The sequence below is a fragment of the Benincasa hispida genome, chromosome 1, assembly GCF_009727055.1.
Source record: "Benincasa hispida cultivar B227 chromosome 1, ASM972705v1, whole genome shotgun sequence".
Taxonomy (NCBI): Eukaryota; Viridiplantae; Streptophyta; class Magnoliopsida; order Cucurbitales; family Cucurbitaceae; genus Benincasa; species Benincasa hispida.
In genome coordinates, this window is record NC_052349.1 from 24,846,135 (window position 1) to 24,872,089 (window position 25,955).

Here is a 25,955-nt window from a genome sequence, read left to right on the forward strand (position 1 = left end):
GTCTTTAGTGGAATCACTGACAGTTAGCGGATGGTGGATCTCGTGGCTAAAGAGTTTAGTCAGCTATTCATGTATCGTTGGAGCTTTGAGCCATAGTTCCATTAGGTCCCCTGGGTAGCTTGGATAAAGTCGAGAACCAGTGTTTGGGTTAATTTGAAATGTTCAAATTAACTAGTGGAAATTTAATTATATATGATATAATTGGATTGGTTAATTATATATGATATAATTGGCTAAATGTATGAGATACATTATTTTGGAGGAAATTAGATATAAATATAATTTATATCAAGTAGAGGAGAAAATACTATAGTAGATATGTTATATCAAACTATAGGATATAAATATAATATGATTATATTAATTAATTAATTGATTAATTATATGATAATTAACCAATTCTTCCACGTTTGGATGTGGGTAGTGGGCAGTGTTGATTATGGTAACCGATGGGTTAAAAATGAAAAGAGTTTTCATTTTTCATATCGCGCATTCATTATTTTCGACCGCCCAAAAAAATTCGTGAAAACGATGGCCTGAAAGCCTATACGATAGTAGCTCTTCGGTCTAAACGATCGTCTACCTTTCGATTTCTCTAAACGATCGTATACGTTTTTCCTAAACAATCGTTTGGCTTTTCATACACGATCGTGTAGCTCCTCTATGCGATAAGCATTCCTGCTATAAGATAACACTGTATTATCTCCCACTTTCTTATCATCTACACGACTCGTTATCCTCCGTCCTCTACCAAATTCACCAAAGCCCACTCTTTGGGTTTTCACTCTAAGAATACCTGGGGTTCATTAGTGGATGTGTCATCCCTATTGTAATGTTCGTGTTCGTATTGATCGTGTTGTTGCAGTCGACATTCCCGCCGGGTGTTGGTAGATCTGTTAAAGGGATCCGCAGCGTTAGGGTTCAGAAGTTCGAAGAGAGTCTTCAACTGGTATGGAACCCTTTCTCTGTTATTCTTTTTATTTTGAGCATGCCGGTAATTAGATTAATGTGCATAACTGTATGTGTTGAATGTATATCTTTTATATTTCGATCACTGTGAAATCGGAGCGATCTGAACACGCTCATGGAACTATTGGTATGAGATCCTTCAATTGGTATCAGAGCCAGATTTCTAATACTCTGATTTTATCTGTTGCAACGAAATAACATATACAATCATGGTGGGTGCATTTCTACGCTGTTTTAATTGTTAAATCTACTGTGGGTGTGCCGGATTAATGGATGTTTTTGGGATGAATAGCCTCGGTTTGTTTAAATCCTTTTACATTTGTGGTTGTTTGTAAAGGCTTATGCGTGGGGCATAAATAATCGTTATCGAGTTTGTACACAAAGTGTGTTTGAAGTTTTGAGTCGTTTGTCGAAGTTCTGGGCAAAGATTGTGACTCTTCGAGGAAGGAGACGATCTAGGGTTGATTGCATCGTGCAGAAGAAGTTCTACGCGATCACTTTCCATAACATCATAAAGATAAAGGAGTAGGTGATTGCGGTTGAACGCATCGGTTAAACGATGGGGAATGCGATCAAGAGTTAGTCGTATAGGGTTGACGATCGGGTATGCGATCGCTGAGTATCGTTTAATGAGCGCCCGCGCCAGACGATCGTTTAGGTTAGCAAGCTTCATCGCTTAGTAAGTGATTAAATGATCGCTTAGCATCGCAAGGTAAATTGTTTACCAAGTTGCACGCATCGGTTAGACGATGAGACGCTCGCGTATCGTTTAAAGCGTGCGCTAAACGATCATTTTGGTTAGCAAGCTTCATTGCTTAGTAACTGACTAAAAGATCGCTTAGTAACGCAAGGTAAATCATTTACCTGTCGTCATGTTACACGATCGCATGGATGGTCAGGCTTCGCAACCTCGTCGTCATCTACGCGATCGTTTGCTTATGCTTCTATCGTTTAGTCCATGCTGAACGATCGTCTACTTGCTGGAGTTTGCTACACGATGAAGACCTTCTGGCGGTTCAAGACCCCGTTCGCCTATGAACCGGTTTGCTCGATAAAAAATGTAATAGATAGGGTTTTTCATTCCGATTTTTGGTAAAAAAGCTCATCCTGGTCCACTAATCTCTTTGTTTATTACATGCGATGTTTGTTTTTTAATATGTCATATGGTATGCACATATAGTAAATCCCACCTTAGGTTATGCAATGGTCATGCATCATCTCTTTATTGTAATTGTTATAATTTGGAGAAGCATGATTTTAATTATGTAAGAGCATGCTCATGCATCATATTATATAAGAGTTATATTTATGCATGTATAAAAAGCATTGACATGCATCATCTTTATATTATAATTGTTATAGTATAAGTGTAACGACCCGACCTTTTAAGTTCTCTAATAAGGGTTGTTACTCATAATTACACACTTACATTTAAAACATTTTGACCATTGAGGAAAATAAATTTCATTAAATTAATAAAGACAGTTTTCCAAAATAAATAACAAATAAGTAAAACCTTTGTTCGGGGCCCCTAAAATAATGAAGAAAAAAAGATAACTTAAACCAATAAAATTTTGACCAATATTGAATTTCAAATCAAAACTTTCAAATAGCTTAAAAACGTAAACAGTACGGAAGCGATTTACATGTCCCATATGGCACGATCACAGGTCCCTCTCGTCACCCGTCGATCCGTTCCTATCATTACCTGAAAAACATAAATTAAGAAACGTTGAGTATAAAATACTCAGCAAGTAATCCCATTACCGGGATCAGGCTATGCATCCACGAGCAAGGAAAGATAGCCCGTGGCTCATACAACTACATCGATTTTTTATGATGAAAGGAAAACCAAAAGACGTACTATCTTGCCTTGAAATGCATGTCTAGCGGCCCGTAGGCACACGTCAAACATGATAATAATATGAACGTGAACTGGTCGACCCACGCATGTCTAGCGGCCCGTAGGCACACCGTCAAACTTGATAATAACATGAACGTGAACCCATCGACTCACGCATGTCTAGCGATCCGTAGGCATACCGCCAAACATGATAATAACATGAACGTAAACTTGTCTGTTCACGCATGTCTAGTGGCCCGTAGGCTCGCCGTCAAAACATAAAACATGAAAATAAAAGTAACATGAACGTAAACCTCGGCTCACGCATGTTTGGTGGCCCATAGGCACACCGTCAAACATGATAATAACATGAACATAAACTTGTTGGTTCACACATGTCTAGTGGCTCGTAGGCACACGGTCAAATATAATAATAACATGCGTCAAGGCGAGACGATAAATCGCTCTACTGGTCTATTCTTGCATCACATACATAATATCAGTAAAAAATTTTAACATGGTCATAATACTTGTAACTGCTATACAACTAGCAAAACATAATGACAAACAAAATCAGGCACCAGAGTTTACCAAGTAACTTTATAGGTCTAATCTAGATCTCCTGGCACGAAGGCACCGATAATGTATCACTTACCTCAACTTGGTAAAAAACGTAAAATAAAATCTCCTTAGAACTTCTTGAGCACACTTGAATCAACCTAAAGTTGTGGCTTGATCCATGAAAAATTCCAAAACTTGATTCAATTAGCTAATTTAATCCAAAATTAAATCCAAAATCAATAACTTAATTTTTCACTATTACTCTCAATCCAAAAGAAAACCAACTAACAACTTACCCTTACCCAAAACTTACCGATCTTTACCAATTTTTTGCAAAACGAAAGATGGTCTCTAGCTTGATGATTAATGCCTCAAAACTTCCAAATCTTGAATATAAGTTTCACACCAAAGAGAGGTTACTAATTTAACCCAAAATTAGATGAGTGAATTTCACCTCCCAAATTATAAAGAAAATAAGTCTTACCCAAGGTTTTTCTCAAGATTCCGGCAAAGATTGGGCAATGGTGGCTGATGGCACATCGGCTCGTGGCTCCATAGATAGGCAGCGGGTATTGCTGTCAGACGACATAAATTGTTTAGGCTCGTGACTAGTAGTGAGTGTTGCATGAGGAGGGTTTGCGAGAGTGAGAGAGAATTTCTTTTTTTATAAATTTTATTCCACAACGATTACGAACAAACCAGAGCTTCAAACAACGATCCAACTGTTCAAAATGAAACTTTATATGTCTCGAACAGAATGATCAAATTTCTAACGGTTCAAACTCCGACAATCGACAATTTTGTGAAAGCTATCGCTGAAAAATCGAATTGCTCTCTCCCCAATTTTTGGTCTCTTTTCACTCTCATTTAATTTCGAAAAAAATCTCAATCCTTTTATTTTTTTTTAAATCTTGAAAAGATAAATAATATATTTTATCACAATATCTCCAAAATCTCCAAAGATTCTATTAAATTTATAAATCAATTAACTTTTCAAATTATCTTAATTTAGGTTTCAAAAACCAAAATTAAAGGGCAGATCCATCAATTTGATACAAATTAAATCCTTCGAAATATTTAAATCAATTAAAAATCACATGAAATTAATTATCTCTTTTAATCTTTTTTTTAAGTTGGCCCTAAAATCCAAAATCAAAGGGAAGCAAAATTCAATATTTTCAAGATAATCCATTCGAATATCTAATCAATTAATTTCAATTTAACCAATAAAAGTTTTTCAATTATTTCAATTTAATCTCAAATTTCCAAATGAAAGTGAAATTTAAACTCAATAATTTTAGATAATTAACTTAAATTTTCCTAAAATTCGGGATGTTACAATAAGGGTGAATGATAGCATGTTTGCTTGGTTGTTACGCGTTATATAAAAGTTATATATATAGTAATGACTGGGCATTGCATGAAGCATGACACATAGGTTATTTTATAAATGTTATAAATGCCTCGTTGTGTGCAATGGTTTTAGTTGTTTCTTTTTAAAAGTTAAAGAGAAATTAGAACTCAAAGAAATAAGGAAGACATGCATGCTCATTTAGGTTTAATTCATGGTTTTAAAGTGTTTAAAACTTGAATCACATAGACCTAAGATCACGGTTCTAATATGTTAGCAACCCTAAGGCTTTAATATTTTAATTAGTTTAATAGGATTAAATTGGCTAATAAAAGCTTAAAGTGTAGTAAATCTATCTATAAGGGACTTTTTGTCTAAGGCGGGTTATGTCTAGGCTGGAGTATTTAAGTTGATGCAAACGTAACATCCCACCTGGAAACTTACCTGGAAAGGTGAATTAGATAAATTTGATGCATGCATGCAAGTAAGAACAGTCCATTAAAATGTTTAAATGTGACTACTTGAACTTGTTCATATTTCATAGACAAACGTTGTTTATGAGCAGAGTTTAAAAATATGACTTAGACTAAAATCAGTAGCCGGATTGTCTAGGTTAATGAATCCCTAGGTAGAACATTCAATGAGAGGTACTTGAGGCATAAGATGCTTCACTTAAACCTTTCACTTTTCTCCTAAATAGTCTACACCGTGAGATCTATCATCGGTCTCGCGGCACCTTTGGCGTGTCCCCCAACGGATGGTGTTTGGGTAAGTCAATATCAAGGTGGATGGAGAGAATGTTCATAGTAAGTGGGTGTGGGAAGTGCGACAGCATATCCCTCGGTCTCCCTCGTTAGGTTTAATAAAGTTACTGCACATCGCCTTGAGGCACCCTGGGAGTGTCCCCCTAAAGGATGACAATTTTGCGCATTTCTTTATTTGATCTCTGTAAGAGGATAAGGTAACTTAACCTCTCGTCCTAATCTGTCTTTTCCCTACAGTAAGCGCATTAGGGTGGTACTCTGGCACCGAAAGCGAGGGGTAACACTTACGCGGAATAGTTAAAGGTTAACGTTTCTGGATCGAAAAATGGTGGCTGTTAGGTTCAATTCCAAGAGTTGGTTCTGCCTAATGGTTAAGAATGTCTCATTCCAGCGAAGGGGCAACTGATCACCCCACCGGTGGCGTTTGTCCTGACTCTATAGGGCATCATTGCAAAATAGAAGTTTATAACTTAGGGTACTTGAAACTGTTTTGCAAAATTGATTGGTTTAGCAAAATCTAATAAAGTTTTATTCATATTTTTAGCAACTTTTTCAAATGGCTACAGCCACCTTATCGTTGTTAAGTGCCGAAAAACTAACTGGCGATAACTTTTCAACATGGAAACATATGATCACGACAATCCTAATCATCGAGGATCTCATGTTCGCTCTCACAGAGGCTTGTCCTCCTATTCCAGCTCCAAATACCGCTCAAAATGTTCGGGAGGCATAGGAGCGATGGACAAGGGCAAATGAAAAGGCCCGAGCCTACATCTTGGCAAGTCTTTCTGAAGTCTTGGCCAAGAAACATGAGCCTATGGTCTTAGCGCGTGAGATCATGGAGTCCCTGCGGGGGATGTTTGGACAGTCTGAACAGCTTATGCATGAGGCTCTTAAATACATATTCAACTCCAAAATGCAAAAAGGCACCTCTGTTCATGAACATGTGCTAAACTGATGGTCCACTTCAATGTGCCGGAGTTGAATGGCTCTATCATCGATGAGGGCAGCCAGCATAATCCTGCATTCTTTTCCGGAGAGCTTCCTACACTTTGTTAGTAATGTGATTCTTAACAAAGTGAAGTATAACCTTACAACTTTCTTCAACGAGTTGCAGACGTAACAATCTTTACTGAAAAGTAAAGAGAGGCAGAATGGTGAGGCAAATTTTACCTCATCCTCCAGGACGTTCTATAGAGGTTCGACCTCAAGAACGAAGTCTGCACCTTCTACTTCTAACTCTACAAAGGGGAAGAAGAAGAATGGTGGTAAGGGAAAAAAGAAAGCACCTGCTAACCCACCACTTGTCGCCCTAAGGAGGCGTCCATAAGTTGTTAAGGGAAAGTGTTTCCATTGCAACTAAGTTGGACACTGGAAGAGGAACTGTCCTCGGTATCTGAAGGAGAAGAAAGCAGCCAAGGCTAAGGCCAAGGCGGATAAAAGTAAATGTGATTTACTTATGCTCGAAACTTGTTTAATGGAGAATGATGATTCTGCCTGGATAATTGATTCAAGCGCCACTAACCATGTTTGTTCTTCTTTTCAGGGGATTAGATCTTGGCGACAGCTGAAGGCTGGTGAAATTACGGGCAAACCAATAAACATAAAATCTCTAGTTATCTGTATGTGACTTAAACATGTATGTGGTGACATACAAGTGGATCATGTCTTGAGTGATAATCAAAATGGTTTGTAGTATATGGATATATGACGGAAACCTTATCCTGGTAATGCTATGGATGCGGCCCGCTTTGTGGAATGGTCACAAGTATTGTGACTTGTCACAGATGGTCTGATCCTGATCATTCGTGTTGAGGACATGTGAGCGGGGGCGTCCTATACAAAGAGTTTGTATAAGACCTGACCACGAAGTGTTAACGTCTTGTTATTTAACACTGTTCATGACAGAGACTTCACTTCACTAGGATGACCGTAGGTAACATAACCTCAATCCTGAGTGAGTTGGAAAATCCTGCCATTGAGGACGGTTCTTTGATTTGTATGGGTGTGAGTGGCCAGGTCACCGATTCAAACCTACCATCTTGGGTATTCGTCTGATTTGGGAGCTAGAAACTCAGCTACACAAGATGTAATTCACTCCTTCCTCGAGGCAGGGATAAGTAGATAGATAGCTCCCTTAAGAGCTGATTCCGGAGCTTGAACGATGTGGCGCCACACACCTTCTTTTGGCCCGAGAGGTGTTCACACATAGTTGGACTATGTTGTATTGTTCATTAGAGGAATCAGTGGTACTTAAGGAGTGAGATGTAACTACAAGGGCAAAATGGTAATTTGGCCCAGCTGTACTTACGAGCATCTGTGAAGGGTCATTGTACTCATGATTGGTTATATCTGATGGACACAAAAATATATCTGTGTTAAGAAGAGTTCAACTGTTGGTCTTTAGTGGAATGCCTGACAGTTAACAGCTGGTAGATCTCATGACTAAAGAGTTTAGTCAGCTATTCATGGATCGTTGGAGCTTCGAGCCACAGGTCCATTAGGTCCCCTGGGTAGCTTGGATAAAGTCGAGAACCAGTGTTTAGGTTAATTTGAAATGTTCAAATTGACAAGAAGAAGTTCGATTATATATGATATAATTGGACTGCTTAATTATATATGATATAATTGGCTAAATGTATAAGATACATTATTTTAGAGGAAATTAGATATGAATATGATTTATATCAAGTAGAAGAGAAAATATTATAGTAGATATGTGATATCAAACTATAGAGTAAAAATATAATATGTTTTTACTTATTAATATTTTAGTTGGTTAATTAAATGATAATTAATCCAAAAATCGCATTTGGACGTGGGTTAGTGGGGCAGTGTCGATTATTATAACCGATGAATTAAAATGAAAATAGTTTTCATTTTGAATTGTTGTCCGAAAAAGTTAGAGGAGCGCGCTGGTGAATCGTAAACGATCGCTTAAGTATTTCGAGAGCCTATATGATAGTCCTTATTCGCCTAAACAATCATCCACCTCGCACCTAAACAATCGCACACTAGTTCCTACACAATCGGATAGCTTTCCAAACGAACATAGTTTGTGCTGAGTTTGCTAAACGATCGTATACCATTTCCTAAACGATCGTTTAGTAAAAGCTACACGATCGTGTAGTTTCTCCTAAACGACAATCATCGTGCTATACGATAGCGCCTTTTTCCCTCCCACTTGCTTATCGCCTACACGATCCGTGCTTCCTCTTTCCTCTACCAAATTCACTTAAGACCATGCTTTTGGTTTTCACTCCAAGAATACCCGGGGCTCTTTTCTGGTGGTGTCGTCCCCGTTGCGGTCGTGAGTTTGCGGTTGTGCGTGCTGCTGCATTGACGATCGGGTGGAGGTTTCCGCTGCATTGAGTTCCGAAGTTTGAAGAACGTCTTCAACTGGTATGGTAAATTTCTCCCTTGTTTATTGTTGTTCAAAGATAGCCTTTAATTTACTGTTTGTTTACATAACTGTACGTTTAAATGTATATTGTGTTATTTCGGTCAATGTGAAATTGGAGCGATCTGAACGCGCTCATGGAACTTCTCGGTAAGAGATCTTTCAAACCTCATTTCTGTAAGGCTTGTTACAATGGAAATACACTGTTTCTTTCAATGTGGATAAAGGTTTGTTCATAAAGATGGTGTTAATATTTGTACAACATATCTGGAAAGTAATTTGTATGTGCTAAGGCCGTTAGCAATTAATTCCCTCTATAACACAAATTTTTTTAAAACTGCCGTAAATAAAAAAAAATATCGACGTATTTCTCCAAAATAAAATACCCGTCTTTGGTATCTTCGTTTAGGACACATAAATCTCAATAGGATTGAGAGATTGGTGAAGAATGGACTTCTAAGTGAGTTAGAAGAAAATTCTTTACCGGTGTACGAATCTTGCCTTGAGGGTAAGATGACTAAACAACCTTTTACTGGAAAAGGTTGTAGAGCCAAAGAGCCTCTTGAGTTAGTACATTCTGACCTTTGTGGTTTTATGAATGTGTGAGCCCGAGTTGACTATGAGTATTTTATCAGTTTTACTAATGATTACTCTAGGTATAGGTATGTTTATCTTATGCAACGGAAGTTTGAATCCTTTGAAAAGTTCAAAGAGTTCAAGGCTAAAGTTGAAAGCACATTGGATAGACAGATTAAAACACTTCAATCGGATCGAGGTGGAATGGTTTTGGACTCGAGATTCCAGGACTATTTGATAGAACATGGAATCGTTTCCCAACTCTCAGCGTCGGGTACACCTCAGCAAAATGGTGTAGTGGAGAAGAGAAATAGAACCTTGTTGGATATGGTTCGTTCGATGATGAGTACGCTTTCTTACCGAACTCGTTTTGAGGTTTCGGAGTGGAGACTGTGGTATACATACTCAATTGTGTTCCCTCCAATAGTGTTATGAGAAAACCTTTGGAGTTGTGGAATGGGCGTAAAGCTAGTTTACATCACTTCTGCATTTGGGGTTGCCCTGCACATGTGCTTGAGGCTAATCCCAAGAAGTTGGAACCCTGGTCGAGGGGGTTATTTTTATGATCCAATTAAAAATAGGGTGTTTGTTTCCACGAACGCTACTTTTCTGGAGGAGGATCATAAAAGGGAGCATAGTCCACGAAGTAAAGTCGTGTTGAGTGAACTTTCCAATGAAACTACTAAAACTTCAATAAGAGTTTTTGAAGAGTCTGCTACATCAACAAGAGTTATTGATAGGAGTTCATCTAATAGGTCAGTTCCACCTCAAAAGTTGAAGGAACCTCGACATAGTGGGAGGGTTGTGAACCCGCCTGTTCGCTATCTGGGTTTCACGAAAATCCTTGCTATGTTAGCAGATGGCAACGTTGAGGATCCGTTGTCTTATCAGAAGGCAATGGAGGATGTTGATCGGAATGAATGGGTCAAGTCCATGGATCTTAAGATGAAGTCGACGTACTTCAACTCAGTATGGGATATTATAGATCAACCTGATGGGTAAGACCTAGGTTGTAAATGAATCTACAAGTGCATACAAGGTACTGGTGGTAAGGTACAGACCTTCAAAGCTTGACTTGTGGCAAAGGATTATACCCAGGTAGAGGGAGTCGACTATGGGGAGACTTTCTCGCCTATTGCCATGTTAAAGTCGATCTGTATCCTTCTGCCCATTGCAACTTATTATAATTATGAGATCTAGCAAATGGACGTCAAGACAGCCTTTCTGAATGGAAATCTTGAGGAGACCATTTACATGTGCAACCCGAGGGATTCATAGCCTAAGGTCAAGAGCAAAATGTTTGCAAGATGTATCGGTCCATTTATGGGTTGAATCAGGCGTCTCGATCTTGAAACATACAGTTTAATATTGTGATCAAGTCGTATGGTTTTAACTAGAACGTTGATGAACCTTGTGTCTATAAGAAGATCATCAACTCTTCATTAGTCTTCTTAGTGCTGTATGTAGACGAGATACTACTCATTGGGAATGATATAGGTCTACCGACTGCAGTTAAGAACTGGCCAATGACCCAATTCCAAATAAAAGATTTGGGAGAGGCTCAGTTTGTTCTAGGTATATAGATCTTTCGAGATCGTAAGAACACAGTGCTAGCACTGTCTTAGGCATCGTACATTGACAAGATTTTGCTCAAGTACTCGATGCAGGACTCCAAGAGAGGCCTACTGTCGTCCAGGCATGGAGTCACTTTGTCTAAGGACATGTGTCCTAAGATGCCTCAAGAGGTTTAGGAGATAAGACAGGCCCCATATACGTCTGTTGTTGGCAGTTTGATGTACGCAATGATATGTACTCGTTCAGACATCTGCTATGCTGTGGGCATAGTCAGTAGGTATCAGTTTAATTCAGGCCAGGGTCACTAGACCGCAGTGAAGAACATCCTCAAGTATCTTCAGAGAACGAGGGACTACATGTTCATGTATGGATCTAAGGATTTGATCCTTACTAGATACACGGATTCTGACTTTCAGACTGATAAGGACTCTCATAAGTCCACGTCAGGGTCAGTCTTTACTTTTAACAGAGGAGTTGTAGTGTGGTGAAGCACTAAGCAGGGGTGATTTTTACTGGAATTTGTAGTCGAAGGTGGTTGTCGGAGCTTGAAGTTAGTCACATGAAGATGTATTGGAGTTGATTGTTGAGGTTGTCATCAGAGGTGGTTTTCAAATCTCGAAGTTAGTCGAGCAAAAGTGGTCGTCGAAGTTGATCTTCACTGGAGATTGTAGTCAGAGGTGACTGTCAGAGCCGAAGTTAGTCACATGAAGGTTATATTAGAGTCGATTGTCAGAGTTTGTTGTGGAAGGTGATTGTTGGAGCCTACGAAGATGGTTGTCAGAGTTGGTCATTGAAGTTTGTTGTTGGAGCCAATTGGTCATTGGAGTTGGTAGCGTGAAGGTGGTCGTTGGAGTTGAGTCACCGGAGATGGTTGTCGAAGTTGGTCACGCTAAGGTTGTCGGAGCTCGGAGTTGGTCGCTGGACTTGTCATCGGAGGTGGTTTTTAGTGTTTGGATTTCGTTGCCGAAATTGTCATTGAAGGTGGTGTCGGAGCTCGGAGTTGGTCATCGGAGTTATGAGGTAGTTGTCGGAGCCCGAAATTAGTTCTTGGAGTGTCAGTAGTTAATGGCTGGAGTAACTAAAAACATGGGAATAAGGGAGAGTTGAGGTGAGTTGGTAAAATATACCAACTAATTCCACCAACATTTAAAGTTAGTGGGTCAAACAATGAATTGGTATATTGTACAAACTCAACTCATGTTGGTGAACGAAACAGCCTCTGAGATTTGAGTTTTATTTCAATTTAACTTCTAAGTTTCAAGATTTACAACTTTAACATTCATTTTTCACTTAATACTCATTTCCAATTTTTACATTAATGTATATTAATTAATTAAAAATAATTATGAACTTAAATTTTAAAAGTAATGAAAATAGTGGAACTTAATTAATTATATTTTTTAATTATTTAAATTAATTAATAGACATTAATAATAAAGACTAAAAGTGAATAATTAATAAAAAAAATTGAGATTAAAAGTATAAATATTGAAATTTATGGACTAAATTGAAATAAAGGTCAAATTCTAAGAGTAAAATTATAATATTTTGAAACATATAGACTGAATTGAAATCAAATCCAAAGCTTAATGGTTTTTCTTCCATACAAAGAAAAGAAAAAAAAGTAAACCTTAGGGACAAAACGAATCAAAAGAAAGGACAACAAACATCAACTTAAGGAGGGTGTTCTTCCAGCCAAATAATGGAATAACCAAATATTTAAGTATAAATAACTAACCAATTAAAAAAACAATATTTTGAAACTTAGAAAGTGAAGTGAAATCAAACTTAAAATTTAAAGATAATATTTATTATTATTATTATTTTTAAAGTGTAATATAGTTATCGAAAAAGAAAAAAAAATCAAATAATTATGGAAGGAGCTTAAGAATTAAAAATATAATATAAATTAGTATTTTTTAAAAAGAAGAAAAAAAGTGTAATGTGGACCATGGGGGAAGTTCGGGGAGCGTGAAGACGATCCCGTCAAATCCGAAAGTCATGAAATGATTTCATGGAGAATGAGACGCCGAAATTTGGGGCGTTATTCTTTCTCCAAATAAATTAATTAAATTTTTTAAAAAATGGGGCGTTACCGGCTGCCCCAATTCCTTCTTTCTGGGCCCCACTTTCCTTCCCCATCATTACGCTGCTTTCCCTAACCTCCCCTTACCGGCAATTCCCGGTTTCCTTTTTCCTTTTTGACTCACAGCCAAGCAACTTCTCTAATCATTTCTAAATTTTAATTCTCCTCTCCTCCCCTTCTTTAATTTTTTTATTATTATTTTGACTAAATTACAAAATCACCCTTAACGTATGACTGCAGTTGTAATTAAATGGTTAAACTTGTACCAATGGTATAAATTTTAAGTTATTTTTTTTTATCGTCTATAGGCATACTTTCATGATTAAAGTAAGTTTGACGGTTTAATTTTAATATTTGTATAAAATTAAAGATTCAATTTTTATTATTTAAGAATGTAATTGTAATTAATTTAAAGATCGCTTTTATAATTTATCCTATTATTTTAATTCAACATGGGCAGACAAATTTAAATTTCAATGTGGCATTTGGGGTTGCTTTTGTGAGGGTCAAAAGCAATTCTAGAAAAATGTTTCTACAGTTTTAGACTTTTTTTTTTTTTACTTCTCCCTTCTAAATTACTTGCTTTCCTTAAAAAAAAAAATGTCATATTCTCTAATTAATTATTTTAAATTAAAATCTCATTTCTTTATATATATTTTTATTCTTTCACATCTATTTTATTTACTGATTCAATATTTCGATATCTTTATAATCATTGTTTTTTCCTAATTTGTATTTAAGGATGAAAATATTTGTCAATATATCGATAAAAATGATATTAAATATCAACTAATATTTTTTTATATATATTTTATAATTGTTCGTAAATCATAAAAATATCATCTACTTAATCTAATAAAATAACAATATTCTTAATTTAGTTGGTGAATAAAAATAACTTAATTATTAATTTAAATAATTTTTAAAATTTTTTTATTTATAGATTCATATGCCAATATCCATATTGATATGGACATGGACATAGCTTGCTTATATCAAATAATTTAGATTAAAAAAACTTACCATTTAAATAATGTAATTTTTTAAAATCACTTATAATAAAATTCTTAAATTGGTTGATTTCAATTTTATATGAAAATCATTTTAATCATATACTTTAAATAAATAATAAGTTATAATTTATAATTTAAACTGTGAAAATTATAGATGATTAACTTATAAAATTCATATATATTAAATATCAACATATAAATAATTAGAATGACATGTTTGATTTGGTCATTATAGAAGTCACAAGAAATCTAGTTTGCACTTGCTAAACGTTGTTAAACAAACCCTTAAATTTCTTAGGTTCCATTTGGGTGCAATCGTATAAAGTGATTTTGGGAAAATCTAAACCACTTTTATTCTTTGGTAAAATCAAATTATTAAAGTCTCATTCGATAATCATTTCAATTTTTTTTTTTAAAAAATTAAGCCTAATTTCTTCATTTGTTATTTTTTTTATCAATAGTTTAAAACATCAAAGCCAACATTTGAAAACTTAAAGGTCTATTTGGTAACCATTTGATTTTTGTTTTTAAAAAATAAGGTCATTTCATCCACATTTCTTAAAATGATTTGCATTTTTCTTAAATCCTTAAGTACAAGTGTTGAATTCTTAGGCAAATTTTAGAAACAAAAACAACTTTTTGAAAACAATTCTTTTAGGTCTCATAATTTGACATGTTTTTTTAAACCATGGGTGAAAATTAGATAAAAAAGTAGTGTCCATAGACTTAATTTTAAAAAACAAAAACAGAAAATAAAATGGTTAGCCTAAAAAGTACTTTTAAAATTTTGGCCAAGAATTCAACTATTGTAATGAGGAAATATGCAAATCATTGTAAAAAATGGAGAGAAAATAAACTTAATTTTCAAAAATAAAAAAAAGAAATGATTGCCAAATGAGACTTAAATAATCTAATAGAATCACTTTTTAAATTCTTACTGATGTGTGAAAACTATAGTATCTAAAAGTTTGTTAATTTCTTAACTATTTAAATAAATATTTATAATAATATTCTTCGATATTAATATATTTTTTAAATTTTAATTGATTGTGTTTTTATAACGATTATTTTAAACTTTTACCAAATAATCTAAAGGAAACAAAATTGGATGAAATTCAAATCATATAAAAATTTTAAAAACATATGTTATAATAAATGATAAATTAATAATGAATGTGGGAATAATTAAAATAATGAGTTAAATTTGGTTTATATAACTAAATTACAATAATTTAGTATTAATTTATCTAATAAACACTATTTTACTTCTACCACAACTAATTTTTCAAAAAGCAAACTTGACAAATTATTTTAAAAACTATAATAAACCTAAACGAAGTAAGTCCAGTAATAAATACTTTTATGTTAGTTTAACTTGACATTAATTTTATGCTCTCATGTCAAATACACCTTTTACCTCTAGAATTTATCTTATTTTTGCTTAATTTCTAGAAACGTTCAATTTCATTCTGTAATTTTGTTTTCTTAGTATATAGATATTATAAGTTTTGATTAAGCAAGCATAGTGTAAACCAGAGTAAAAAACAGAAGTAGAATGCAAATGACAACTAGACATACTTACAAACATTCAATCAATCTAAACATTTAGAAAAAGACTATGAATCTAAAAATAAATTTTATCCTATCAAAATAACCTTTTAACTTAGGAAGCCAAACCAACTTAACCTTTGACCTCAAAATATTAATTTCCTTTATCCTATCAAAATAACCTTTTAACTTAGGAAGCCAAACCAACTTAACCTTTGACCTCAAAATATTAATTTCCTTTATCCTATCAAAATAACCTTAATTCAATTAACATATAATATTGTGTTAACAATCAAAAACTTTGTGATTCAAATTCTTAAAAAGAAAAAAAAATATATAAATATCAATAAAAGGTTTTTGATAATAAGAGTTTACTAGTAATATGATTTATTATAAATAGATTTTGCTATATTTACAATTATATTAAAATATGTATTGTTTGCAAATATAAAACATGAGTCAATTTATTATAATAAAATATTATAGTAAAATATCATTGTCTGATATTTGATAGATGTCTAGATAGAAGATGTTATATTAGATTTATAAGTGTTTAGATGTTTACGAATGTGTATAAGAATTAAAATTTGCTTAAAAAAATAAAAGAAAATGCTGATTAGGAAAAAACAAAATATATAAATAGGGTATATTCAGTAAAAAGAGTCCAAGGTTTCAGAATATAAATTATAAAAAGAAATTGTCTGGTGAGGTGGAAATGACAAAATAGATAAGGAATTAAAAAAAAGAAAAAAGAAAAAGAAAAGAAACCGGTTGAGACAGTGAGTGGTCAGTTTGCTTGAAAAAAGAAGGTGGATTTTAGGGCATGGGCAAGGGTTCCGGTCAGTGTGATTGACCGTATAACCGTTACAGCAATTTTAATTCCTTCCTTAATTTTTCTGCACAAAGAAAAGCCAAAACCCGAAGCCCAAAGAAGAAGAAGAACGAAGAACGAAGAACGAAGAACGAAGATCGAAGGAAGAACAAACTCTCTCTCTCTCTTTCTTCTTTCTCTCTTTTGATTATGTAAATCATTCTCTGTAAACGTAAACTCTTCCATTACTATTCTAATCCCAACAGAACAATGCCTCTGTTTTCACTCTTCTATCTCTTTCCCATCATTTTTCTTCCCTCCCTCTCCTCCGCCGCTGATCCTTACGTCTTCTACGACTTTCGTGTCTCTTACATCACTGCCTCTCCCTTAGGCGTTCCTCAGCAGGTTCTCTTTCTCCCTCAATCCTCTCTCGCTTATCTTCTCTGTTTTCCATTTCTGCTTATTTTTATTTTCAATTACCTCTCTCCCTTGTTTCTTCTCCTGTTTGAAGTTGAGGAGTTGTGTACTAATAATTTTTTCGAGTTTATGTTCTTCTCATTGATTTTCTAATTTCTTCTTCGTTTTTGTATTCGAGTATTTGTTGGTGGTTCATTGTTTTGCTCTCTATGACTTTATCTCACCCAAACAGAAAATGAATCTCACTGAAAAAAAAACAAACTGTTTCCCGGATATTCATGGACTGAAGGGATATAAAATATTTAATTTATTTTTTTTAGAATTATGTTCCATTTTTTGTGTATGTATATTATTTAATTTTTATTATTGCCGGGTCGCGGGGGTTTGACACATTGAATAATTTAGGGCTTTTTTTCTTTTTAATATTCATTATGCCTGCTTTCAGCCATTCACGATGATACAATACAACTTTAACTCACTCATTTTGATTATCGAGAAAGTTTTATTGATACGAAAATCTTTTTTTTTTTTAATGACCCGTGTGTAATCCTTTGGTTTTTTGATTTCGGTTTTGAAAATTTGATCTATTTGAAAAATTAAAAAGTAGTTTTTTTAGAACTTGTTTTGTTTTTTATATTTGGCTATGAATTCAACTTGATGCAAATGATTGTAAAAAATTGTAAGAAAATAGATTTAATTTTCAAAAATTTAAAACAAAATACTGAAATAGTTACTCAATGGAAATTTAATTTTGTTTCTTAAATTTAATAAACAACAGGAAGCGTTTTTAAATGATGAAAAATGAAAAATAAAATCATGATTTTTTTTTTGGGTAAATGATTAATTTTTAAAAGAACATAAACTGAAATCGAGATTGGTATCAAGACCTTAATTACTATGAATTGAAACAAAAATCAGTTTAAGTTGGTTGAAGTTTTTAAGGCATGGTTTGTTGTTGCAGGTTATAGCTGTGAATGAACAGTTTCCTGGTCCTCCAATTAATGCCACCACAAATTACAATGTTGCTGTTAATGTATGGAATGATTTGGATGAAAATCTTCTAATAACTTGGTATGTCTACATGTGAAACTGGCTCCTGTATGTAGAGAGTGGCTTCTGTATGAACATAAAGAGCTGTGTATTATGGCAGGTCCGGGATTCAAATGCGTAGAAATTCATGGCAAGATGGTGTTCTTGGAACCAATTGTCCAATTCCTCCAAAGTGGAACTGGACCTACCAGTTTCAAGTGAAGGATCAGATTGGAAGTTTCTATTACTTTCCATCACTCAATTTTCAAAAAGCTTCTGGTGGGTTTGGTCCAATTGTTATTAATAATCGGGAGATTATCCCAATTCCTTTTCCACAACCCGATGGAGATATTTCTATTATGATTGGTGATTGGTATATACGAAACCACACGGTTAGTTTCTGCTTTGTGGTGTCATTCAACTTTTGTAACTTTAAACCAGTCAACTCATATTGAATTTTTTGAATTCAGGCACTCAGGATAGATCTTGATGCTGGAAAGGAACTTGGAATTCCAGATGGGGTTCTTATCAATGGCAAGGGGCCATACCAGTACAACACAACTCTCGTACCCGCCGGCATCCAATACGAAACTATTCAAGTTCATCCTGGTAATGTTCTTATTTTATAAGTGCCTATGTATAAGTTGTTACATTCCAGTTTGAATGTCTAGTTTGTACTCTCTGAGATCTTTCTTCCATGAATGTGCTATTCCTTATTATACATTCCTTTCATTCGTTTATAAAATGGAATATTTCCAAGAAGTATTGTGTTTATTCATGCAACTTCTGATTGTTCTGAACAAGACTATAATCCATCATGGTGGTAAATGATGAGATGGAAAAGATTGTTACACCTGTAAGTGAAATTGGTTCATTGACAAATGTTATACTACACTCACATGCAACCAATACTGAGTTAAAATCCCAGGATAGATGATGCTAAAGAACATTCTTTGCGGCAAATTCCCATTTTCAGAATTTATCTTGAATTGTTTGGATTCTTTTACTGAAGTTTATCGTATTCGTTCAGGAAAAACCTATCGACTTCGTGTGCACAATGTTGGGATTTCTACCAGTTTGAACTTTAGAATCCAAAGTCATAATATGCTTCTGGCAGAAACAGAGGGACATTATACGGTTATGCAGAATTACTCAGACTTTGATATTCATGTTGGGCAGTCTTACTCTTTTCTGGTTACCATGGACCAAAATGCCAGTACAGATTACTACATTGTCGCAAGTGCTAGATTTGTGAACCAATCACTTTGGGAAAAAGTAACAGGTGTTGCCATCTTGCACTATTCCAATTCCAAAGGACCAGCAACTGGTCCACTCCCAGATCCGCCCAATGATTTTTACGACAAGGAGAGATCAATGAACCAGGCCAGGAGTGTAAGGTTCGTTTCTAAAGCATTATCTTTCTTCATATTCTTGATATCCAATGATATGAAGTTGTTGCTATGCCACAATCTTTTCTACCATAATGAAGTTGTTGGCAGTTGAATTATTCTATTCCTGGATCATGTTTGGAACTGGTGATTTCTTATGATTAATGTCTATTTAATGAATCAGGCAAAATGTGTCTGCTAGTGGCGCCCGTCCTAATCCACAGGGATCTTTTCACTATGGTCAAATAAATGTCACTCAGACATATTTGTTGAAGGGTGAACCATTGGTGACGATCAACAAAACCACTCGTGCAACCTTCAACGGTATCTCGTTTATTCCTCCTCAAACACCAATCAGGCTTGCTGACCAACACAAAGTTAAGGGAGCATACAAGCTTGATTTTCCTGATAGGCCATTGAACAGAACACCACGAGCAGATATATCTATTATAAATGCAACATATAAAGGATTTATTGAAGTGATATTCCAGAACAATGATTCTATCATCCACAGTATTCATATGGATGGCTATTCATTTTTTGTGGTTGGGTGAGGTTTTCCCTTTCTTTTCCGATTTCTATATTTCAGTCAAGAAGCTTGCCTTCTACTCTATGCATCACTTGCTTTGAAATGTTGATTAATTGCATGTGTATTATTCTTGCAGTATGGGTTATGGTGATTGGTCAGAAGACAAAAGAGGTAGCTACAATAAATGGGATGCCATCACCCGATGCACGACTCAGGTTTGTGTTTTTTTTTTTCCAAGTTGTCATGTGAAGATTGATATGAAACACACGTGTAATGATGCTTGTTATTAAAGCAAAGCAAAGTAAACTGGGTTCCTTATTCTTTACCTCATTTGATTAAATTTTTTTTAGTGGGGATTAAAAATACTAGTTTAAAATATAATACAACGCTGCAACAATCTAGACCTGACTGACTAAGAAGTTCTTTACTTTCTTATGTTTTCTGTGATGAAATTTGTGAATAACTTTACTTGAGGATTTCATTGTAAAAATCCTCAACGCTACAGAATTGTATTCGGACCACTGGTATGCATTGACATCATTGTTAGCTCTCAGATTCTGATTTATTGGTAAAATATGTGTCGGTTTTCAGGTTTATCCTGGGGCTTGGACTGCTGTTCTTATTTCTCTAGACAATGTTGGATCATGGAATCTTAGAGCAGAAAATTTGGATAGATGGTATTTAGGTCAAGAAACATACTTGAGAATTATCAATCCGGAGGAGAATGGAAAAACCGAGATGGCAGCTCCTTCAAACGTTCTATACTGCGGTGCATTGCGGAGTTTGCAGAAGTATGTGACTGAACATAGGCCTCTCGTTTAGTAATGTTTTAGTTTCTAAAAATTAAGCCTATAAACAACCGATTTCCACCCTAAATTTATACTTTTTATCAATGTTTTCAAAAACACAGCTAAGTTTTGAAAATTAATTTTTTTTTAAAACCTTGTTTTTATTTTTTAGAATTTGACTAAGAATCCAACTCTTTTACTTCATAAAGATGAAAACCATGGGAAGAAATTGAAACAAAAATAAAGTTAATTTAAAAAACCACAAATGGTTACCAAACGGAACATAGCAATTTCTGTTCTTGTTCCCTTGCCCTGCCTTCAGAAAAACATCATCTAATCATATTGCTTCTGTTTTGGTTTTCAGAGAACAGCACCACCACAGCAATGCCAAATCTATCTTGAAGGGACACTCAAAACTCTTCATCACTCTTCTGATGGCACTCCTAAATCTGGTTTTCATTTTCAGCTAAAATAACTTTTGTGATTGATGAGCATTGTTTTCATTACTTCTCATTAGAGTAATCGTTGTTGGGGATCGGTTGCTGGTGAGATGGCATTGGTTTCGTTTCGGAATTGTCCATTTGATCATATTTGTATGTAGGCGCATATATACAGTTCAGTTAGGTGTGGATGAGCCCCATTTTCTTCGAGAGACTGGTCTAAATGACGTTCTTTTCTTTGCCCTTTCCCCAACTTAGTAAAATTGTAATTTGAATAGTGTTTCCAGCAAAAATTTGCAGTCAATCATATCCTTGAGAAGAATTCCTTCTTGCCATATCTTAGACATAACAGATGTGTTGATAAAAATTCTTCCTCTTGTGGTCAAATGATTTCAGGGTTAAAAACTTGTTTTGGTTGTTGTTTTTGTTTTTGTTCTTTTCATTTTTCATTTTTGGTTTGTTTTCAACTTTATATCCAAGTTGTTGTGAAGGTGAAGGTTTGATTTTATCCACCGAGAGTGGAATGTCTATATAGATATCAGAGTTATTGATCATTATCCACTCACTTCAGTGTAATAATTCACTTTTGATCAAAACCGTCACAATTAAATATTCAAATATTTTTATTTTATTGTTTTACTTCTAAAATAGTCCTCAACATTTTTTAAAACTAAAGTTGCAATATCCGTGAAATTTTCACGGATAGAAAAAAATATCAAATTATTTATAAAAATAGTAAAAAAAATACTAATAGACATTGGTAGAGGTCTATCGACCTCTATCAATGATAAATTTATATTAATTTTTATTAATGATAGTATCAATGATAGACTTCTATCAATTTCTATCATGGATAGATTTCTATTAGTATCTAATAATCTGTCTATCATAACTATTTAAAAACAACAAAATGTTCATTAACAATATCTAGTGTATGTATCATAAACTATCTAAAAAAAAACTATCAACAATTAGCAATAGCTAAATGATTATCTATTAATAGTCTATTAGTGTCTATCTGTGATAGATAGTGATAACAATGTCTATCACAACTATCTAAAAGCAACAAAATTTTCATATTCAATAACAATGTCTAGTGTATAGTTGATGACAACAAAATTATGAACAAAATCATTATCTATTGATAGACCATCAATAGTAGTTTATCACTGTCTATTACAGAGAGATAGTGATAAACAATTATCAAAGTCTATCTATGATAAATAATGATAGTGTTCTATCACTTGGCTTATCAATTGATTTTCCATTGTCTATGATTATCATTCTAATTAGTATTTTGAAACTAGCAACAAAACTACAAAAAAAACTACTATCACTTAGTCTATAATCTAGCATTTCATTGTCTATCATTGTCATTCTAATTAACATTTTTGAACTAGTAACAAAACTATAAATAGAGAAGAAGATGAAAAAGAAAAAGATTTATAATTAAAAAATAAGAAGAAAGAGAAGAAGGAGGAGAGGAAAGAGGAGGAGAAGAGGAAGAAGGAGAAGGCAGAAGATGGATAAGGAGAAAATAGTTAAATTTTGCTATTTGCTTGCTCAATCGAGATGAATTTCTACTGACAACTTCAAATTTTAAGGTTCAATCTTCTCACTTAAAAAAAAAAAAAGTAAATAAAAAAAAAGAATAAAGAACACAAAGCAACACAAAATAAATATGCATAGGTCGCATTATTTTTGCTATATATGTTACTTGATAACACACCACATCCATGGAGATGGAATGTTACAAAAATGGGCTCACACGCTCCTTTTTGGAAGCTAAGCCCTTCATGGCTACCTCCATATTTTATCTATTAAGATTAAAGGTGTTTAAATGAATCAACAATTTGAATAATTTCGATTACTCAATCCAAACTATAAAAGTTGAATTGATTTTTTTTTTTTTATTGGATTAGATCTAGAGTTAAATAAAAAAAATTGGTTTGACCCAATCCAATCCGAATTACATATATATATTAATAAAAAAATATATATATTTCTTTTAGAATTGATGAATTTGTGAATTGTTTTTATATAAAATTTTATAATAGATATTATAGATATTTGGTATATGTAAGAATTTAGTTTTATGAGATTTCAGTTATTATATATGTGTTGTAGACAAATTTAATNTATTTTAAATTAAGAATAAAAAATAATAATAATCTGACAACCCAACTCAACCCAACCCAAATTTTGAGGGTTGGATTGGAGACCTTGTTTTGGTCATTTGGGTTGCCAACTTGACCAACCCGAATTTTCGGGTTGATCCAAAAAAATCACTATACAATCCAACTCAATCCAACCCCCCTAATTAAGATGACGTTACATTTGCCCGAAAGAGACTCCATGACTTTTGATAGCAAAGTTTTTGTGCTTTGGAAGGTTTCGAAATAAAAAAAATGTAAATTCTTTATTTGAACAATACTGCATAACAACATTAACACGATGACATCTTACAAAGAAGTTTGTCATATAAGTATTTAAATCCAAATTAGTGTCCTCTATGCAAAAAGGTTAATGACTCCACGAATGACCTCTTTATTCAGTACAATGTTGCACGAGTCATGTGGAACAAAATATTTCATGTTGGGTGTGACTATTTTATGTGCTTGCTTGGTCTCAAACATTACTACTCTTTATAAAGACCTTCGTTGTTTGAATCTGACTACACAAAGGAATGCTATCGTATTCAATTCATTGGTTGCCATATGCTGGTCCATCTGGAATGAAAAGAATAACCGTACCTTTAACAACAAAGAAACTAGTATCCTTTAATCATGGAGAATGTTCGCTCGCTAGAGGATAGTTGGCCTAATCGCTCAAAGCTCTTCCCGAGTTACAGCTCCGATTCGGTTTCTCTTAATTTGAATACTTTTATGTAATATCTTATGACACTTCTCTTTTACTTGTGGGCTTTGCTCTAGTCCATCTCTCCTTTGTACTTGTTCTTTGGAGCTCACCTTCTTCAACTCCTCTGTGTACTATCTTGGTTTATCGAATGAAATTGGAGTGCCAACCTAGTTTGGGGATATTATGTTGTACTTGCTAACCCACTTTACCTACCGTATATTTCTCTAAAAACACACACTACATCTAAATCTCATTCAATTTGTTTATATTAAGCATGGCGCTATAACTTTATTACTTTTTGTTAATTTGAGATTCTTTTTTCAACTATTGTCCATTTGAGTTTAAATATGAATTGATATTTTATATGCAACAATTAATTGTTGCTCGATAACCCTTTTACGTATTAATTTTCGAAAGTTAAGCTTATAAATACTATTTCCTATCCATAATTTTTCATAGTTTATTATCAAATTTCTACTAATATTTCTTAAAATCAAATCAAGTTTGGAAAAGTAACAAAAAATAGTTTTTATTTTTAGAATTTGACTAGAAATTCAAATATTTCTTTAATACTTATGATGGAAAAATTAGGAAAAAAACAAACATAAATTTTAAAAACAGAAAACCAAAATGAAATTCGTCATCAAATAGGTCAAAATTACTTGGTAAATCTTTTTTGACAAATGGTATTCAAAGAAATTATCACAATTTTGTATGTGTGTCGACATACATACATAAATATATATCTACATACATACTTAGTATATTTTGCCATTTAATTTCATTATTTTTGTATGTTGAATTCTGTTGGGAGGTGAGATAATCAAATTGTAAATGAAAAATTAGAGAACACATAAAACAATATAATTATTACAAGAAGATAATTATGATGGTCTTCTTAGACTTAGACATGCATGTGCTCATTTGAGAGCCTTTACCATTTCCTGAAGCAACCTAGTAGCTGACTGAATATATGTAATTAAGTATATATATATATATTACATATAATATATTCTCCTATATACATTATAAAAAAAACTCCAGACTAAAATTAAGAAGTAAAATGCAATACGAAGTTCCAAAGGACAGAGCCAATTTTATTAGGCATTTTAAATTGAAACAGAAGTTGAAGTCCTATTTGATAACTATCTTATTATTTGTTTTAGTTTTTAAAAATTAAGTTCATTTTCTCTTATTTTCCTATAATGTTTGCATCATTTTAAGTGCATGAGTTGAATTTAATTTGATTTTTGAAAATATTGGTAAAAATTAGATAACAAAACAAGAATTTTAGAGGTGAAATAAGTGTTTTATAGGCTTAATTTTCAAAAACTAAAAACTAAGGTCTCGTTTAGTAACTATTTTGTCTTTTGTTTTTATTTTTTAAAATTAAGCCTATAGACACTACTTCCATCTCCAAATATTTCTTTTTTTGTTATCAATTTTTCACCAGTGGTTAAAAAAAAAAAAAAGCTAAATTGTGAGAATTAAAAAAGTAACTTTCAAAAAGTTGTTTTTATCTTTAAAATTTGACTAAGAATTCAACCATTATACTCAATAAATTATAAATCATTATAAGAAATATGGATGAAACGTGCTTAATTTTAAAAAACATAAATAAAAAACTAATTGATTATCAAATGGAGTCTAAATAGTTATTAAATGGAGCCTAATTAGGGGTAAGGGAATCCAAATCACAAACTTCGTGATTTCCAATACAATTGTATGCCAATTAAACTAGCTCAATTTGGCGCATATATAGTTTTTTTTTTCAATGTTTACTAATAAAAGCGAAAAAAATTATGATTAAAAAAATGTGAGAAAAAACACCATTTTCAAAAAAAAAAATAAAAAATAAAATGGTTCTTAAATGGAGCCACATAAGATTTAAGATTAAGATACCATCGAAGTTTAATCAGGGTTTCATATTCTTTTCATTGATTAGGAGATTCCAATAACAACCAAGTTCTCTAATTAAAATCGGCCATTAATTAGTTGTTTAAAAAAA

At 33.5% G+C, this 25,955-nt stretch overlaps 1 protein-coding gene across 1 annotated transcript; it reads left to right on the forward strand.

Annotated features, from left to right (window-relative positions):
- Positions 1-16,522: 16,522 nt before the first annotated feature.
- LOC120072444 (monocopper oxidase-like protein SKS1) lies at positions 16,523-21,475 on the forward strand. The gene is made up of 9 exons (XM_039024849.1): positions 16,523-16,902; positions 17,876-17,985; positions 18,065-18,335; positions 18,414-18,552; positions 18,974-19,340; positions 19,516-19,881; positions 19,997-20,075; positions 20,452-20,651; positions 21,013-21,475. Exons 1-9 carry the CDS (start codon positions 16,768-16,770, stop codon positions 21,116-21,118), a joined length of 1,773 nt encoding a protein of 590 aa, XP_038880777.1. The 5' UTR covers positions 16,523-16,767; the 3' UTR covers positions 21,119-21,475.
- The last annotated feature ends 4,480 nt before the right edge of the window (positions 21,476-25,955 follow it).

What these genes read in the sequence shown, in the direction of transcription:
- LOC120072444 (XM_039024849.1), top strand. Translation starts at nt 16,768, where the DNA reads ATGCCTCTGTTTTCACTCTTCTATCTCTTTCCCATCATTTTTCTTCCC. An exon ending in TCACCCGATGCACGACTCAG is followed by an intron (nt 20,076 to 20,451) that starts GTTTGTGTTTTT and finishes GTCGGTTTTCAG; the next exon opens with GTTTATCCTGGGGCTTGGAC. An exon ending in GCATTGCGGAGTTTGCAGAA is followed by an intron (nt 20,652 to 21,012) that starts GTATGTGACTGA and finishes TTTGGTTTTCAG; the next exon opens with AGAACAGCACCACCACAGCA.